We start from the raw sequence: 18,491 nt of genomic DNA, 5'->3' as shown, positions 1-18,491 counted from the left end.
AACTTGGATTCCAGATTGGTTGAAATCTTGGAATAGTTAGGGCTCAAATTAGGGTTCAATATCTGTAATAGTTAGATATGTCAGTGGCTAGATTACTTGTAATCTTGTAACACCTTTGTACTTGGCTTGTAACTTCTGAGATTAGCCGTCTCAGAACCCAATCAATAAAAGAGGTCCCGGTAATTAGCGAATCCCGAGTGATCTGATCCCTACACCATTAAAGGACGAGAAGCATGATAGTATGATTTCATTTTCTTCACTTGTTTGTGAAGAAGATGATAGCTGATATCGTCGTCCATGATAGTACATTATCCTTGGATGTAAATTTTATTGTGTTTTTTTTTCATTAATCTTTAATTAAGTTTTATTAATCCCATTTAGATTTGTAATCATTGAATTGCATTAAGTAGGATTACAATAATTGTTTATTTTTAATTAATTAATTTTCAAATTTTCAATAATTTATTTTTTATTTTACAAATATCACTATTTAAATAAACATATAAATAATAAAAAATTATGAAATCAAATACCATGGTTGTGGCTCAATAATAAGTATTCCCTCTGTCCAACTAAACATGAAACATTTTTCTTTTTGGGTTATACCATTAAAAATGGAATATTTCCTAAAATGGAAATAACATCATCTCTATTTTTTCCTCTCTTTTACTTTTCTATCTTTTCATTAACACACAAAATAACAGTACATAAAATCTCATGCTTAAAAATAAACGTTTCATATTTAGGAACATGAATTATTAGAGCACTCCCAATGGTTAGGCGTTAGGGTCGGCGCGATTATCGCCGGGCGTTGGGGTGAATTCGGCGATAATTCGGCGTTAATTCTACCGAATTAACGCCAACTCCCGAAAAATCGCCGGCTTATCGCCGAATTATCGCCGACCACTGTGGGCGATAATTCGGCGATAAAAATAGTTTTTGTTTTTTGTTTTTTGTTTATTTTCCCCTCTATAAATACACACATTCTCTTCATTCTCTCCCCATCCTCATCCCTTTTCTCTCTTCATTCTCTCCTCATCCTCATCCCTTTTGCTCTCTTCATTTATTTTCTCTCTCTCCATCTATATTTAATGAATTCTGAATCATCTTCTCATTCTCGGTCCGACGAGGAGATATCTCATTCTTCTTCCGAAGAGGAGGTACCTCCCGCTCCCACCGGATGGGATGTCGCGGGTTTCGCCAACAACCCAATCAACAACTATATCTCCCATTTCATACAAAGCGAGCTTGCTCGAATGCAGCAGCCATCCCAACGGCCAATCCGCAGGCGGCGCCGATACATCCCCCGCGACCACGCTGGTGGGCACGATCGGCTGTTCGCCGATTATTTTGCTGAGGAACCACGTTATCCGGCAGATGTATTTCGTCGCTGATTCAGAATGCGCCGCTCCCTCTTCCTGCGCATTGTTAATGCGTTGTCCGCGCGTTACCCCGACTTCCAGCTCCAGCGAGACGCCACAGGGAAGCTCGGTCTATCGCCCCTGCAGAAATGCACTGTTGCCATCCGACAATTGGCATATGGAGGGTCCGCCGACATGTTCGATGAGTATCTGCAATGCGGCGAGACGACTGGCAACGAGTGCCTGAAGAATTTTTGTCAGGGCCTGCGAGAGATATTTGGGGGGCACTACCTTCGCTTGCTGGACGCAGCTGAGTGCCAGTTCCTGTTGGATTGGCACTGGAGGACCCACGGCTTTCCGGGGATGCTCGGCAGCATCGACTGTATGCACTGGCAGTGGAAGAACTGCCCAACCGCATGGCGAGGCCAGTTCACTACCGGCTACAAAGGTATGCATCCCACCATCATTCTTGAAGCCGTTGCCGACCAACGGCTTTGGATTTGGCATGCTTATTTTGGTATAGCCGGGTCGAACAACGACCTAAATGTTCTCAATTCCTCGCCCCTTTTCAACGAGCGGGTCAACGGGTTAGGCCCCTCCATCGAATTCACGGCCAATGGCAATGTGCATAACATGGGGTACTACCTGGCTGACGGCATCTATCCGCAATGGCCCGTGTTTTTGAAGACGATCAGATGCCCAGTCGAAGATAGTAGAAAGTATTTTGCCCGAGCGCAAGAGTCTGCGCGCAAGGATGTGGAGAGGGCGTTTGGGGTGCTCCAATCACGATTTGCACTGGTAAAGGGCCCGACGCGCTTTTACTACTAGGGGGATATTGCCGACATCATGTATGCATGCATCATCATGCATAACATGATCATCGAGGATGAACACGAAGGCGTCCTCAACGTCACCAACGACACCAGTGTTGCATCATCGAGTCACGGTGTCTCAACCGAGTCCGAGTCCGCCCGCCGGGGTGTACCGCACAACGAACATGAACGGTTCAAGGCGTTCATGGACATACACCAAAAGGAGGCCCATCGAGCACTACAACACGATATGATCGAAGAATTGTGGGCAAATAGAAACCGCGCCCACCGCCCTTGAATTTTTTCAATTTTAAATTTTTTTTCCATTGCTGTACTATTTTTTTTTATTAATTTTCGTCGTTTTAATGTTTACTCGTGTTTAATACAATGAACTTTATTACTATTATTTGTTTTGTCTTATAAATTAAATTTAGCTAGCTTTAATATATACAAAAATAAAATAATTAAATTAGTAATGATGTAAAAATGAAATGTTGAGTTAGGGAGAAATAAGGGAGAAATAAGGGAGAAACCATTGGAGCAGTTGGCTAAAAGTTGGCTAAAAACTGGGGATAAATTATGGTGCTGATGTGGCGCTGATGTGGCAGGAGTTAGGGAGAAATAAGGGAGTTTTTAGGGAGACTATTGGGAGTGCCCTTAATATTAACTTGACTTTATTAAAAAACATGGCTCTAAGCTAAATAATTACTACCTCCGTCCCTGAAAATTTGATACAGTTTACTATTTGGTCCGTCCCTGAAAATTTGATATACTTCACTTTTACCATTTTTGATAGTGGACCTCATATTCCACTAACTCATTCCTACTCATATTTTATTATAAAACTAATACTTTAAAAGTATGACCCACATCCCATCAACTTTTTCAACTCACTTTCCATTAAATTTCTTAAAACCCGTGTCGGGTGAAAGTGTAGCAAATTTTGGGGGACGGAGGTAGTATTACTTTTACCAGACTTAGGAACTATTTCACCATATGCAATGTTTTTATTTCATTATGTCTAAACTTCATTCCTTTGCCTAGTAAAAGTTTTACCAAAGAATTTGAGATTAAAATTAACATTGGTAAAGATATGAAGTGGTAAAGATATGAAGTGTGACATAATATTCATAAAGGACATCACACAGTTTTGAACATTGCACATAATTTATAAGCAATTAACAAATTAAGGATATACAATTATACATAATACACTTTGTAAATCTCACCTAATTTTCTAATTTTTTATTTCTTTCTTAGTTATGATGTACTCCTTCTATCCAAAAGAATATGCACCCTCTATTTTTTTTTTATCCATCCCACAAAAATATGCATTTTTTAATTTTAAAAACTATTTTCTTTCCAATATAGTGAGACTCATTCATTACTAACGATATTGTATTGACTTTTTCTCTACATCTCTCTTACTTTACCAATATTGCATTATACCTCTGCCAAACTTAAAGTTGTATTCTCTAGAAACGGAGAGATTATTTCATAATCAATTACAGTAAAATACAAATACATGAAAATTTGATAATTTTATTAGAATATTGAAAAATTATTTAGTTGACATAAAAAGCAAGATTTTAATGAACCGCACATTTCATTTTCCTGTTCTCTTCTAATGAACCTAAGATTTTAATTCTACAATAGACATCCAGAAAACTTCCCAAATTGACCCAAGAATTCCAGATCGGCAATACACACTTGCACTTCACCTGTTCGACAAAATGCTTCAAACGGGTGCTTCTGTAGATCACTGCACCTTCAATATTGCCATCGATTGCTTCTGCCGACTGAAAAGACCTGATTTTGGATTTGCTATTTTAGGCAGTTTCTTCAAGCGTGGGTATAAGCCTAATGTGGTCACTTTTACCACTCTCATCAAAGGGCTTTTATTGGTCAGAAGGATCCCAGAGGCAGCAAAGCTGTGTTGGAGGTTGTCTGCGGAGCAACTGTGCACTCCCGATGAATATACGTATGCTACTATGCTTAATGGGTTATGCAAAGCTGGAGGTACTTTTCAGGCACTTGAATTGCTTAGTCGATTGGAAATGGGAAACTACAAACCTAATGTTTATGCTTATAGCATAGTTATTGATGGCTTGTGCAAAGATAGAAAGGTTGACGATGCTCTCCAACTCTTCTCCACCTTGGGTGATAAGGGGATTTCACCCAATGTTGTGACATATAATTCAATAATTGAGGGGTTATGCAATCATAGTAGAGGAAGAGAGGCTGAAGACATGTTAAGGAAGATGATATCGAATAAAGTCTTCCCAAATGTGGTCACTTGTAGTATTTTTGTAGATGCTCTCAGCCGAGAGGGAAGGATGGAAGAGGCTGAGCATATGCTGGTCAAGATGAGGGAAATTGATGTTCAACCCGACATTGTAACATACAGTGCGCTGATTAATGGATATTGTTTACAGGGTGAAATGGATAAGGCTAGAAACATTTTCCAACTAGCAATGAAATCCGGCATCAAGCCTGATGTTACAAGCTACAGTAGTTTGATGAACGGGTACTGTAAAATAGGACGAATTGATGAGGTTTGTCATCTTTTTACCATGATTCGGGCCAAAGGGTTGAAGCGCGATGTCATTTCTTACAACATAATGTTGGAGGCTTTATTTCATGATGGTCGATGTGAAGAGGGCTTGAAGTTGTTCAAAGAGATGGAAGCTCTACAAGTTTATCCTAATACAACAACTTATGGAGTCTTGTTACATGGTTTGTGCAATGCTCATCGTATTGATGAAGCATTATCCATGTTATATACCATGGAAAACAAAGGTTGCTTGCCTAATGTTGTGATATATACAATTCTTATTTTTGCCCTGTGTGAAGAAGGGCGGATAGGAGAGGCTAAGGATTTGATGGTGCAAATGGTGATCAAGGGGTGTTGGCCCAACAATGTGACTTACAATATTTATGTTCAAGCTCTTCTCAAAAGGAGCAAGATGGACGATGTGATTCTTGTCTTGAAAGAGATGATTGCAAGAGGGGGATGCACACTTGGCGCTACCACTTTTAGGATGCTGATTGAACCTCTACGAAGGGAAGGCAAAGATAGTGTTTTATTTGATTTGGTTAAGAAACTGTTACCAAAAAAGTTATAGGCTAATCTAGTTGGATGTTATGTTGTGGTACTAGTTAGTATTTTAATAGATAGTTTGGAGTGTAAAAGAGTGTAAAAGTTCTTATTTGGTTGTTAAAATATAAGAACACGAGAAACTAAGGAAAATAATTCAGGATCAAGCTTAACTGTAAGGCACACATTAAACAGGATATTAGTATGTAAATTCAGAGGCTGCCAACATTTTGCTGTTACATTTGGCTGGTTCAGTGATCTCTGATGTGAAAATATTTGGGTTGAATTGATGATTACTATTGTTATTATTGGAATCTTGAACTGTGAGTACTGCTCGGGTTAAAGATATGCTAATCTACTTGTGGATGAATGAGTTGTGAAAGGGTTCAGCATCGTGGATTTTTCCAACGATATAACAGCTTATCAGAATTAGGGGAGCTGCTGCTGAATCGATATCAAGATTCCATCTTCCATTTCTGTGTGACTGATATCTCTTAATTATTTGCATTGTTTAACTTTCTGATAAGTCCAGTTCCAGGTACTCAGCATCGTGGCCACGATGATGGTGGCGACAAGTTCGTTGCCTCTTGTTAAGTAATCCGTACTTCTTTTTTTAAACGATCCAAGGTAAGTGAGTCATTTTATTTTTTGGCAAAATCAAACACTTTATTTCGTTCCTACTTTTTTATTTCAACATTTAGTAACTAAATACTACGACTTTCTTAAATCTCATGTTTGCTGAGTTGTGTTGCACTAAGTTGAAGCTCTAGGGGCTGGTTATTACGAACTGACTTTCTATTTCTAGTTCTGGAAATTGGAAAGATTTGGTGTTTAAATCAGGTTGAGTTACTGACCATCTGTATACTTGCTAGGGTGACATAAGATCCTCAGATTCACTTAGGCGAGCTGTGTTTATTTCTAGTTCTAGGAATTGAGAAAATGAGGCATGATTTGATTTAATTTCATATTCAGATTAAATCCTAAGATTCTTTTCTAAGTCATGGAAAAACTGGTATGTATGCTCTGTAGTCTTTTAGTCCATAAATGATTCACCTTCATCGATTGACACGACAAATTTTACCATGTGGATTCTGCAGGACTTCTTTTATCATTTTGCATTAGTTCCTAGCATTTAATGAGTGTAGATCTTACATTTGGTCGCTTACTTCTTGTAACTTTTTCTATGTTGTCGTAGACTGTGGTAGCACTGGAACACGTGTCTTTGTATATCAGTCACGGAAAGGACAACAATCTTCCTATATCATTAAAATCTCTGCCTGAAGATTCCTCTGTTGCCACTTGCCCAGAGTGGGAGACGGAGCCCGGGTTTGACAAATTGGTGCATAACATTTCTGGGTTGCAAAAGGCAATTAAACCTCTAACTGAATGGGCTGAGAACCAAATTCCGAAAAACTCACATAGTCGTACCTCTCTTTTTCTTCATGCTACAGTTGGAGGAGTTCAGATTCTGAATGGCTGCTTGAGAATGCTTGGCTGATCCTGAAGAGGTCGCCTTTCTTATGCAAAAAGGAATGGGTTAAGACTATCACAGGTGTGAAGGAAGCTTATTATGGATGGATAGCATTAAATTATCACACTAAGGTGTTGGGGTCTATTCCCAAAAAAAAACATATGGTGCAGGCGATATCTCCCTCTTTTCAACCACAAAAGTGTGTCATCGGCATCCGTTCTCAATATCCCTTCTCCTTTCCAATTCAAACACTGGAGTCGCCCGGTCCACATAGGTAAACTTCCTCTTACTTTCGCAACCTAAATGCGATTGATTCACATAATCTCTCCACTTTGTTGTTGTTTTACACTAGATGGAAGGGCTAAGGATCAGATGAGTCCAGTTCCAGGTACTCAGCATCGTGGCCACGATGATGGTGGCGACAAGTTCACCAGATCACACGTTGCGCACAGCTACTCATCAGGCAGCTTGGGGGAGCTCCAGTTTGGGAACACTAATGTTGGCCCCGCCTGGACCCCTCCGAACAGAAGCCAAACACGTCTCCCGAGTAGGAGATCCCAATCGTGGGAGGATCTCATTTCTTCCATGGCAGAGGGAAACGCGATGAAGCCCTGAGACCGAAGAAAGTGAGCAATCAACTACAGGTCTCTTGAGTGGAGTGATGCTGTTTTCCCATGGAAATGAGACGTGGAAAGACGACGCGGAGGGATGTGGTTTGGAGATACATAAAAGGTACATATAAATGTTGTTAGGTGATGCCAATAACATGATGTTAGTCTCTAGCTAAGTTTACATACATATATATATATACAAATCATTTAAATATATATACTTCCTCCTTTCATTGTCCCTTGTAAATGTGCTAATTCATTCCATTCAAGTTTATAAGCTTATAAAATAAAGTATAGTTGAACACATTAAAATTATGAAAACACTGTCATTCCCAACACGTTTGTAGATAAATCCAGAGCTCCATCAACTTAACTAATTCCAATCTATAAAGATGGTGTAATGGTTTTTATTCATCTAGCATTGAACATACTTGACAATATTCAGATAAGATTAGCTAAACACATATCTAAGTCCTAATCATTGATGGTAACATCTATGTATTAACCATAGATGCATCAACACATAGCAATTCGACAGGAAAACTCATAGACAGGGACTATAGCTAATGAATAACGAAGATAAATTAGAGTTTGTCCATAAAATTCGTCTAGATTCATGTGGGATTGGAACAACATAAAAGCCAACCAACCAATAATCCAAAGCATGGAAAACACTACAAACAATCAAAACCATTGAGATCATGGAGTGCTTGATGTGAAGACGATCATGACACGTTCTGGAGTTGGTACTACGTAAAAGTCTATGGAGAAATCCTACGAACTTCGATCTTCTTTTCTGACTCCGAACTCTGTTCTTAGCTTCAATATCAACCTATATATCCAAATGAATCAGACAAAACACTCTCAAATGCACTGATTATATCTGATTACACATCACATCATAGTTTCTTGAAACCTTAACTTTTATTCAATACCAAAATCTGACTTCAAAAATAATTATATGATTTGCAAAACCTAAAATGAAAAGGAAATAAAAAAAAGGTAAATACTCCGATGACCAAAATTCATTATGCATCAACACACCTCCAAGGAAACCCTATGTTTGATTCCTTAGCCCGTTTCACAAGTCATATGTGTGAATATCAAGATATTCCGAGGCCGTGACTTTTTAAGCTCGTCGGCTAGAACTGCATCAATAAGAGGTACTCAATAAGATGGTTAATGATGGAGAGGAATATAAAGCACTAGAATTACATGTGTAGTATAAGATCATGAGATTTAGCATATTACTACAATGCTTAAGAATTTAAATTTGTTTGGACTTTTTATCATGGGAAATTGCACCAAAGTAATCGCCAAATAAAAAAAATTACATGTGTCCAACAAATATAAATGGTGTCATTTAAGATTCGTCTCTATAACTTGTCCAACAAATATTTGCAAAGTTTCATGAAACAAAACAATGAAGAAAAAGAATGTGCAAAGCACAAATAAATTTTTTTAGAGCATCCGCAATGGTCGGCTAGCGACCAGCTAGCCGATTCTTCGCGCTGGCTGATCGGCTAGCCGAACCATTGGAGGCGGCGAGCGGTATACCGGTGAGCCGATCGGCGTGGGCTGGCCGATTGGTGGGCGCTGGCCGATCGGCCAGCGCCTATTTTTGTTTTAAAAAAAAAAAAAACCTATATAAACGCGATTTTCGTTTCATTTTCATTTGCACCACTTGTTTTAACGAGTTTTTTCTCTCTCTCTAGCTTTCTGTACAAGAGCATCATCGAGCGATAGATCACAACAACGAGTCCAGTCCAACGACGAGTGGATCTCAGACTCCCACGGTACCTGTAGGATCTGGATGGGGGCAGATGGGCCCGGGATTTAACATCCCTTGGAATAAGATGATGGGGATGATGGCCGGTGCGCCGGGGGAGGGGGGGCACAGGGGGTATGCCGGGGGGATGCCGGGCGGCGGGCAGTCAGCGCCCGGGTGGGGGGGTATGCCCCAGATGCAGCAGATGCTGCAGCAGATGATGGGGATGATGTGGCAGGGCGGGATGCAGGGGGGATGCAACACGGTATGCATCCCGGGATGCAGGGGGGTGCAGGGGTCACCGGGAGGGGACACGGTATATCGGCCCTCGCTTGATTTTTTGACGGCTTCGTCTCACACGTCGACCCCAGGGGAGACGCAGTTCACTGGCGATGACCTTCTGTCATTGCATGATATGAGGATCGATCTCGGGGAAGATGATACTCCCGTTCCAGCGAGACGGGCCGCGCCGAAGAAGAAGACGAGGGGGAAGGGGAAGGCCAAGGCGGTCGGCGAGTCATCGCAGCCCGCTGTTGACGACACCCCTGGCCGGAGGAAGTGGACGGAGGATGAGTACGCCGGGGTGGCTAGGGGGTGGTTGGAGGTGTGCGGCGATCCGCTGGTTGCGAACAACCAGCGGATCGCCAACATGTGGGCGAAGATCAGAGCTGCCTATAGGAGGCACTGCCCGCACGGGAAGAACTTCAGCCCGGAGGAGGTCCGGAAGGGGTGGGAGCGCACCAGGGCCGCGGTGGGCCGTTTTCCGAATTTGTACGCCAACGCCCTCCGTCAGCTCAGTAGTGGGCAGAATGAGGACGACGCCCGGAGGATCGCCGCGAGTCAGTTCCCCTTGCAGGGGAAGTATAAGGAGTTCACCTTCTGGGAGTGCTTCTTGTTGCTGAAGGACTCCGAGAAGTTCCGGGCGGGGTGCGACGCTGGGTGGCCGAAGAAGCAGCGACTGAACTATAGCGGCGACTACAACAGCAGCAGCGGCGGATCCCACGACCTCCCCCCGAATGCTGAGGAGTTTCCATCCCCTCCTTCATTTACTGGTCGGCCCCGCCCGGTTGGACAGAAGCGGGCGCAGCGGGCTGCGAGGGGCAGATCCCCCCTATCGCTCCACGAGGTCCAGTCCTCCCGCCCTCCCACCCGCCCCACTCGAGTACACTCTCCATTCGCGTAACCATACGCGAGATCAGATGTACAAGGTCTTCCAAGAGTGGAAGACCGCCACTGACCCACGGAGAAGATGTTTCTTCACGAGATGCTTGAGAGCATGCGGGTTGATTTGGAAATCGCGAGGGCACGGCTAGCGGGTTTCCGACGTGGGCTCAGATACCACGGGCGGTGGCGGCAACGGCGGCGGCGACGGCGATGAGGAGTAGAGAGTGGCGGGGCTCGTGTGTTGAAGCCCTTTTTTTAAAAAAAAAGATCATGTACTTTTTTTTTAAAATCTTTGTACTTTTTTTTAATGGAATGGATAAATTTCCCGTATACGTGTCGTAAATTTAATTCCATATTTTAATCGTAATTTTAATTCCGTAAATGTAGTATATTTTGAATTATTTTTATTGCGGCTGGCCTATGGCTGGCCTAAATCTGATGTGGCAGGTGGATTTTTTAGTGTTGCTGACGTGGCAGGGGAGAGAATGACTGACCTATTGCTGGCCTAAGCACCATTGCGGATGCAGAAACATCTTTCTAACCTTGAAATTCACAGAAGCTGTACGGATAAAAACAAAAATTCATACTTTTACTATTCCACTCTCACATCCATATTTGTGTAAAGAAAGAGACTTAAGATTTCTAATTGGACAAATAAGTGAAATTTCAATTTTTGACTTACACATTTGACCTTTCATTGTTTGGGCCTTCTTTTTTTCGTATGGGCCTCGATCAAACTTAGCCCACTGCACTAGCTAAAATGTAAATTTTGTTGTGCTTTTTTTTCATTAATCTTTAATTAAGTTTTATTGATCCCATTTAGATTTGTAATCATTGAATTGCATTAAGTAGGATTACTGTAATTTGTTATTTTAAATTAATTAATTTTCAAATTTTCATAAATTTGTTTTTTATTTTTCAAATATCACTATTAAAATAAACATATAAATAATTAAAATATATGAAATTAAATACAATGGTCGTGGCTCAATAATAAGTACTCCTCCTATCCAATTAAACATGAAACATTTTTCTTTTTAGATTATCCCATTAAAAATGGAACATTCCTTAAAATAGAAATAACATCATATTTATTTTTTCCTCTCTCTCTTACTTTACTATCTCTTCATTAACACACAAAACAACATGACATAAAATCTCATGCTGAAAAATAAACGTTTCAAATTTAGGAACATGAATTATTAAAAATAACTTGACTTTATTAATAAACATGGCTCCAAGCTAAAGAATTATTACTTCTACCAGACTTGGGAACTATTTTACTATACAACGTTTTTATTCCATTATATCTAAACTTCATTCCCTAGCTAGTAAAAGTTTTACCATAAGAATTTGAGATTAAAATTAATATTGGTAAAGACATGGAGTATGCCATGACATTCATAAAGGAGATCCACACTATTGAGGACTAAGAAGTTGAGTGTTTGTGAATTTATGTTCATATCACACAGTTTTGAACATTACCCATAATTTATATGCACTTCACAAATTAAGGATATCCAATTATACATAATACACTTTGTAAATCTCACCTAATTTTCTCATTTTTTATTTCCTTTCTTAGTTATATTGTACTCTTTCTGTCCACAAGAATATGCACCCTTTGTTTATTTAGTCCGTCAGAATACGCACTTTCTAATTTTAAAAATTCTTTTCTACTTTCTAATTTTAAAAATTCTTTTCTCTCTAATAAATAGAGACTCATTATTCACTAACGATATTGTATTAACTTTTTATTTCTACTTTTCTTACTTTACTAATATTGCATCATACTTGTGCCGAACTCAAAGCACGTATCTTTTAGGGACAGAGAGAGTATATCATAATTAATTATAGTAAAATACAAATAAATGAACAATTTACAATTTTATTACTCCCTCCGTCCCGGCTAAGATGACACATTCCTTAGCCAACACGGAGTTTTAGGAGTAATTGGTTAATGTGTTTAATTGGGGAGAGAAAAGGTAGGTGGAAGTATTAAAATAGAGAGAGAAAGAAAGGTGAATATTTTAATAGAGGTGAGAAAAAGTGGTTGAGTGTATTAATTGGAGAGAGAAAGTTTCCATAAAAGGAAATGTGTCATCTTGATTGGGACAAACTAAAAAGGAAAACGTGCCATCTTAAGCGGGACGGAGGGAGTAGAATATTGGAAATTTTTTAGTTGACATAAAAAACAAGATTTTAATGAACCGCACAATTCATTTTCCAGTTTTCTTCTAATGAACCTAAGATTTTAATTCTACCATATAAACTCTCCCAAGATTTCAATAAACATCCCAAATCAACTCAAGAATTCCAGATCGGCAATCAAAATCATGTCTTTGAAGTCAGCCCTCATCTTCCGACGATTTCTGTCAAATTGTTGCTTGCATTATCACCAAATTCGATGCTTTTCGGCTTATCCCAGATTTGATTTTAGCCGTATTGTTGAGCCTGATGATGCCATCGATGAGTTCCGAAATATGTTGAGAATGCATCCGCCCCCTTCTGTTATTGATTTCACCAAGTTGTTGAGTGTTGTGGTTAAGATGCAGAAATACTCACTTGCCCTTCACATGTTCGACAAAATGCTTCAGAGGAATGCTCTTGTAAATGACTACACCTTCAATATTGCGATCGATTGCTTCTGCCGACTGGAAAGACCTGATTTTGGGTTTGCTATTTTAGGCAGTTTCTTCAAGCGTGGCTACAAGCCTGATGTGGTAACTTTTACCACTCTCATCAAAGGGCTTTTATTGGTCAGAAGGATCCCAGAGGCAGCAAAACTGTGTTGGAGGTTGTCTGCGGAGCAACTGTGCAATCCCGATGAACGTACGTATAGTGTTATGATTAATGGGTTATGCAAAGCAGGAGGTATCCATGAGGCGCTTGAATTGCTTAGTCGATTGGAAAAAGGAAACTGCAAACTTGATGTTTATGCTTACAACATAGTTATTGATGGCTTGTGCAAAAATAGAAAGGTTGACGATGCTCTCCAACTCTTCTCCACCTTGGGTGATAAGGGGATTTCACCCGATGTTGTGACCTATAATTCAATAATTGAAGGGTTATGCAATCATAGTAGAGGAAAAGAGGCTGAAGACATGTTAAGGAAGATGATATCGATTAAAGTCTTCCCAGATGTGGTCACTTGTAGTATTTTTGTGGATGCTCTTTGCCGAGAGGGAAGGATGGAAGAGGCTGAGCATATGCTGGTCAAGATGAGGCAAATTGATGTTCAGCCCAACATTGTTACATACAATGCGCTGATTAATGGATATTGTTTACAGGGAGAAATGGATAAGGCTAGAAACATTTTCCAACTAGCGGTGAAATCCGGCATCAAGTCTGATGTTACAAGCTACAGTAGTTTGATGAACGGGTACTGTAAAATGGGACGAATTGATGAGGTTTGTCATCTTTTTACCATGATTCGGGCCAAAGGGTTGAAGCGCAATGTGGTTTCTTATAGCATAATGCTGGAGGCTTTATTTCATGATGGTCAATGTGAAGAGGGCTTAAAGTTGTTCAAAGAGATGGAAGCTCTACAAGTTTATCCTAATACAACAACTTATGGAATCTTGTTACATGGTTTGTGCAATGCTCATCGTATTGATGAAGCATTATCCATGTTATATACCATGGAGAACAAAGGTTGCTTGCCTAATGTTGTGATATATACAATTCTTATTTCTTCCCTTTGTGAAGAAGGGCGGATAGGAGAGGCTAAGGATTTGATGGTGCAAATGGTGATCAAGGGGTGCTTGCCAGATAGTGTGACTTACAATATTTATGTTCAAGCTCTTCTCAGAAGGAGCAAGATGGACGATGTGATTCTTGTCTTGAAAGAGATGACTGCAAGAGGGGGATGCCCACTTGGCGCCACCACTTTTGAGATGCTGATTGAACCTCTACGAAGGGAAGGAAAAGATAGTGTTTTATTTGATTTGGTTAAGAAACTGTTACCAAAGAAGTTATAGGCTAATCTAGTTGGATGTTATGTTGTGGTACTAATTAGTATTTTAATTGATAGTTTGGAGTGTAAAAGAGTGTAAAAGTTCTTATTTGGTCGTTAAAATATAAGAACACAAGAAACTAAGGAAAATAATTCAGGATCGAGCTTAGCTGTAAGGCACACATTAAACAGGATATTATTATGTAAATACAGAGGCTGCCAACATTTTGCTGTTACATTTGTCTGGTTCAGTGATCTCTGATGTGAAAATATTGGGTCGAATTGATGATTACTATTGTTATTATTGGAATCTTGAACTGTGAGTTATTTGATGAGGAATCGAACTGCTCGGGTTAAAGATATGCTAATCTACTTGTAGATGAATGAGTTGTGAAAGGGTTCAGCATCGTGGATTTTTCCAACGATATAACAGCTTATCAGAATTAGGGGATCTGCTGCTGAATCGATATCAAGATTCCATCTTCCATTTCTGTGTGACTGATTTCTCTTAATTATTTGCATTGTTTAACTTTCTGATAAGTCCAGTTCCAGGTACTCAGCGTCGTGGCCACGATGATGGTGGCGACAAGTTCATTGTCCCTTGTTAAGCAATTCGTACTTCTTTTTTAAACGATCCAAGGTAAGTGAGGCATTTTATTTTTTGGCAAAATCAAACACTTTATTCGGTTCCTACTTTTTTATTTCAACATTTAAGTAACTAAATACTACGACTTTCTTAAATCTCATGTTTGTTGAGTTGTGTTGCACTAAGTTGAAGCTCTAGGGGCTGGTTATTACGAACTGACTTTCAATTTCTAGTTCTGAAAATTGGAATGATTTGGTGTTTAAATTAGGTTGAGTTACTGACCATCTGTATGCTTGCTAGGGTGACATAAGATCCTCAGATTCACTTAGGCGAGCTGTGTTTATTCAAGTTATAGCTAGTTTAATGGCGTAGACATGGTTTTAACACTCTGTTTTTACAACCAACCATCCATCTGTCCGAGCTCTGTGCTTAGCTTCAATCTCGACCTATGCGCACGAAATATATCCAAATGACTCCTAGAGACGATCTCAAATGCAGGAAACTATCTGGTTCACATAAAATCCTAGTTTCTTGAAAACCTGACTTTTACTTCTACCAGACTTAGGAACTATTTCACCATACAATGTTTTTATTCCATTATATCTAAACTTCATTCCCTAGCTAGTAAAAGTTTTACCATAACAATTTGAGATTAAAATTAATATTGGTAAAGACATGGAGTGTGCCATGATATTCAAAAAGGACATCCACACTATGTAGTTTGCTCGCCAAAGCTGCTGTCAATAGATCTGAATGGTCAAACAGTAGCATAGGAATCGACTGTGGGCTTCATCCATGTGCTCTTGCAGAAAATATACCCCGTCGTCGTGGCCGGTTTTATGCTATGTCAGGTTTCTACGTTGTGTACCGGTTCTTCAACCTGACTCCTGAAGCTACTCTGGATGACGTGCTAGAGAAAGGCCGCAGATATTGTGACAAGTCTTGGCTTGATGCTAAGAAGAGCGTCGTTCCTCAGCCTTTCATTGAACAATACTGCTTCCGAGCTCCATATGTGGTGCTCCTCTTGAGAGAAGGACTGCACATTCCTGATAGCCACGTGACAGTTGGTTCGGGAAGCATCACTTGGACCCTTGGGGTCGCTCTATTTGAAGCTGGAAAGGCATTTCCGTTTTCTGGTAAATCCCGCGGCTATGATATATTTCAAGTGAGGATAAACCCACTCTTTGTTTTAGCTTTCTCGTTAGCTGTGCTGTTTTTCTTGGTCTGTTTCTCGTCATGTGTTGGCAAATCATCGATATATCTGCGGAGACGATATCTCCCTCTTTTCAACCACAAAAATGTGTCATCGGCGTCCGTTCTCAATATCCCTTCTCCTTTCCAATTCAAACACTGGAGTCGTCCGGTCCACATAGGTAAACTTCCTCTTACTTTGGCAGTAGATGGAAGGGCTAAGGATCCGATGAGTCCAGTTCCAGGTACTCAGCATCGTGGCCACGATGATGGTGGCGACAAGTTTACCAGATCACACGTAGCGCACAGCTACTCATCAGGCAGCTTGGGGGAGCTCCAGTTCGGAAACACTAATGTTGGCCCCGCCTGGACCCCTCCGAACAGAAGCCAAACGCGTCTCCAGAGTAGGAGATCCCAATCGCGGGAGGATCTCATTTCTTCCATGGCAGAGGGAAACGCGATGAAGCCCTGAGACCAAAGAAAGTGAACAACCAACTGCAGGTCTCTTGAGCGGAGTGGTTGCTGCTGCATGGTGTTTTCCCACGGAAACGAGACATGGAAAGACGAAGCGGAGGGATGGAGTTTGGAGATACATAAAAGGTACATATGAATGTTGTTAGGTGATGCCAATAACATGATGTTAGTCTCTAGCTAAGTTTATATATTCATTCATTGAGGTTATTATACTCATAGATTTATAGGGTTGGTCACCTCTATTTGAACTAAGACATTTATTTTAGTATTCTTTGAAATCATACAAAAATATATACTTCCTCCATTTGTTGTTCCTTGTTAAGTAATTCTTACTTCTTTTTTAAATGATCCAAGGTAAGTGAGGCATTTTATTTTTTGGCAAAATCAGACACTTTATTTCTCTCCTACTTTATTATTTCTCAATATAAGTAACTAAATACACCACTTTCTTAAATCTCATGCTAAAAAACATCTAACTAAACAAGGGATTGAGGGAGTACATTGTGAAGAGTTCATCAAGGATTATGTTTCCCTGAGCTTAGCTATAATGTCTGGAAATTCATGTGTGACTGATTTAACATTTTATTATGTCAAAGCAAATATGATGTCAATTGACCTATAAGGATGACCGAATCATATGAGAATGCAATGAAATTTTAATTGTGAAATTTTAAGACTCTTGTTTCAACAATATTGCAATTAAGTTCAATACTTAATTCTTGATATTACCACTATTGTAAATTACTCCCTCCATCCCAGATAATTCGTCCCAGTTTTCCATTTCGGTCCGTCCCACATAATTTGTCCCATTTTACTTTTACCATTTTTGGTAGCGAACCCCATATTCCACTAACTGATTCCTACTCACATTTTATTATAAAACTAATATATAAAGGTAGGATCCACATTCCACTAACTTTTTCAACCCACTTTTCATTACAATTCTTAAAATCCGTGTCCGGTCAAAATGACCCGAATTATCCGGGACGGAGGGAGTACAACTTAGTTGTAGCAATTAAGGTGCTGAGGAGATAAAGTTTGTTCTCATCAAAAGAGTATGTTTTTTTGGATAAGTTTGTACTTACATAAGTAAAGTATAGTCGAACACATTAAATTGTGAAAACACTTGAGAGAATGTCATTCCCAACATATCCAAGTCCTAATCATTGATGGTGTAAATAGTCATCATTCTTTAAGCATTGAACATGCTTCACAAAATTCAGACAAGATTAGCTAAACACATATTCTAAGTCCTTTTCATTGATGGTAACATCTATGTATTAACTATAGATGCATTAAGGAAAGGCAAAGTATCAACTATAGATGCATCAACACATAGACAAGGACTATAGCTAATGAATGAGGAAGATGAATTAGAGTTTTTCCGTAAAATTCGTCCAGATTCATGTGGGATTGGAACAACATAAAAACCAACCAATAATCCAAAGCATGGAAAACGCTACAAACAATCAAAACCATTGAGATCATGGAGTGCTTGATGTGAAGACAATGATGGCACGTTCTGGAGTTGGTGCAGGAGCAGCATGATGATGGGGATGATTAGTATATTGTGTGCCGCAGAAGTAAACATGATTAAACAGACTTAACTGATCATGTGAAATGGTATAATGTTCCACCACCACTCTCCGCAGCCTGCATTCTCACAATTATTACACCATTTTAGTACTATGTACTCTCTTACACTTAAAAGTACTAGGTAGTATCTACGCTCACACTCAATACAAGAAATATGTTCATCACTAAAAGTGATGTCTCTTTATCTACATTTTGCGTTTCCATCTATGTACAATTTCTCACTCTATATACCTATTCTATAAATGATTTGAGTTCCAAACTCGAAATGTATAATATTCCAATTGAGAAGATTGGAACATAAAAACTACTATGAATTTCCCAAATACCGATCCCCCTGCTGAATAGGGAGTGTATAATAAAGTACTAGTGTGTATATATTTCTCACTCTAACATTAACTTCATGTT

The 18,491-nt window shown here is 39.6% G+C and overlaps 3 protein-coding genes across 3 annotated transcripts; all 3 read left to right on the top strand.

Annotated features, from left to right (window-relative positions):
• The first annotated feature begins 3,834 nt into the window (after positions 1–3,834).
• On the top strand, positions 3,835–5,437 carry LOC125220466 (uncharacterized). Its single transcript, XM_048122639.2, has one exon. It carries the CDS (start codon positions 3,907–3,909, stop codon positions 5,296–5,298), a length of 1,392 nt encoding a protein of 463 aa, XP_047978596.1. The 5' UTR covers positions 3,835–3,906; the 3' UTR covers positions 5,299–5,437.
• Positions 5,438–12,523: 7,086 nt separating this feature from the next.
• LOC125220429 (uncharacterized) lies at positions 12,524–16,796 on the top strand. Its single transcript, XM_089063441.1, has one exon. The coding sequence runs from the start codon at positions 12,621–12,623 to the stop codon at positions 14,262–14,264; it is 1,644 nt and encodes a 547-aa protein (XP_088919567.1). The 5' UTR covers positions 12,524–12,620; the 3' UTR covers positions 14,265–16,796.
• Positions 15,670–16,796, top strand: LOC148931377 (putative apyrase 7). Its single transcript, XM_089063442.1, has 2 exons — positions 15,670–15,961; positions 16,223–16,796. The coding sequence occupies exons 1-2, from the start codon at positions 15,670–15,672 to the stop codon at positions 16,486–16,488; spliced, it is 558 nt and encodes a 185-aa protein (XP_088919568.1). The 3' UTR covers positions 16,489–16,796.
• Positions 16,797–18,491: the final 1,695 nt, after the last annotated feature.

Source organism: Salvia hispanica, chromosome 2 (genome assembly GCF_029641045.1).
Source record: "Salvia hispanica isolate PSC_SH4W2 chromosome 2, Shi_PSC_v1, whole genome shotgun sequence".
Classification (NCBI taxonomy): Eukaryota; Viridiplantae; Streptophyta; class Magnoliopsida; order Lamiales; family Lamiaceae; genus Salvia; species Salvia hispanica.
This window is presented reverse-complemented; position numbering and strand designations above follow the sequence as displayed.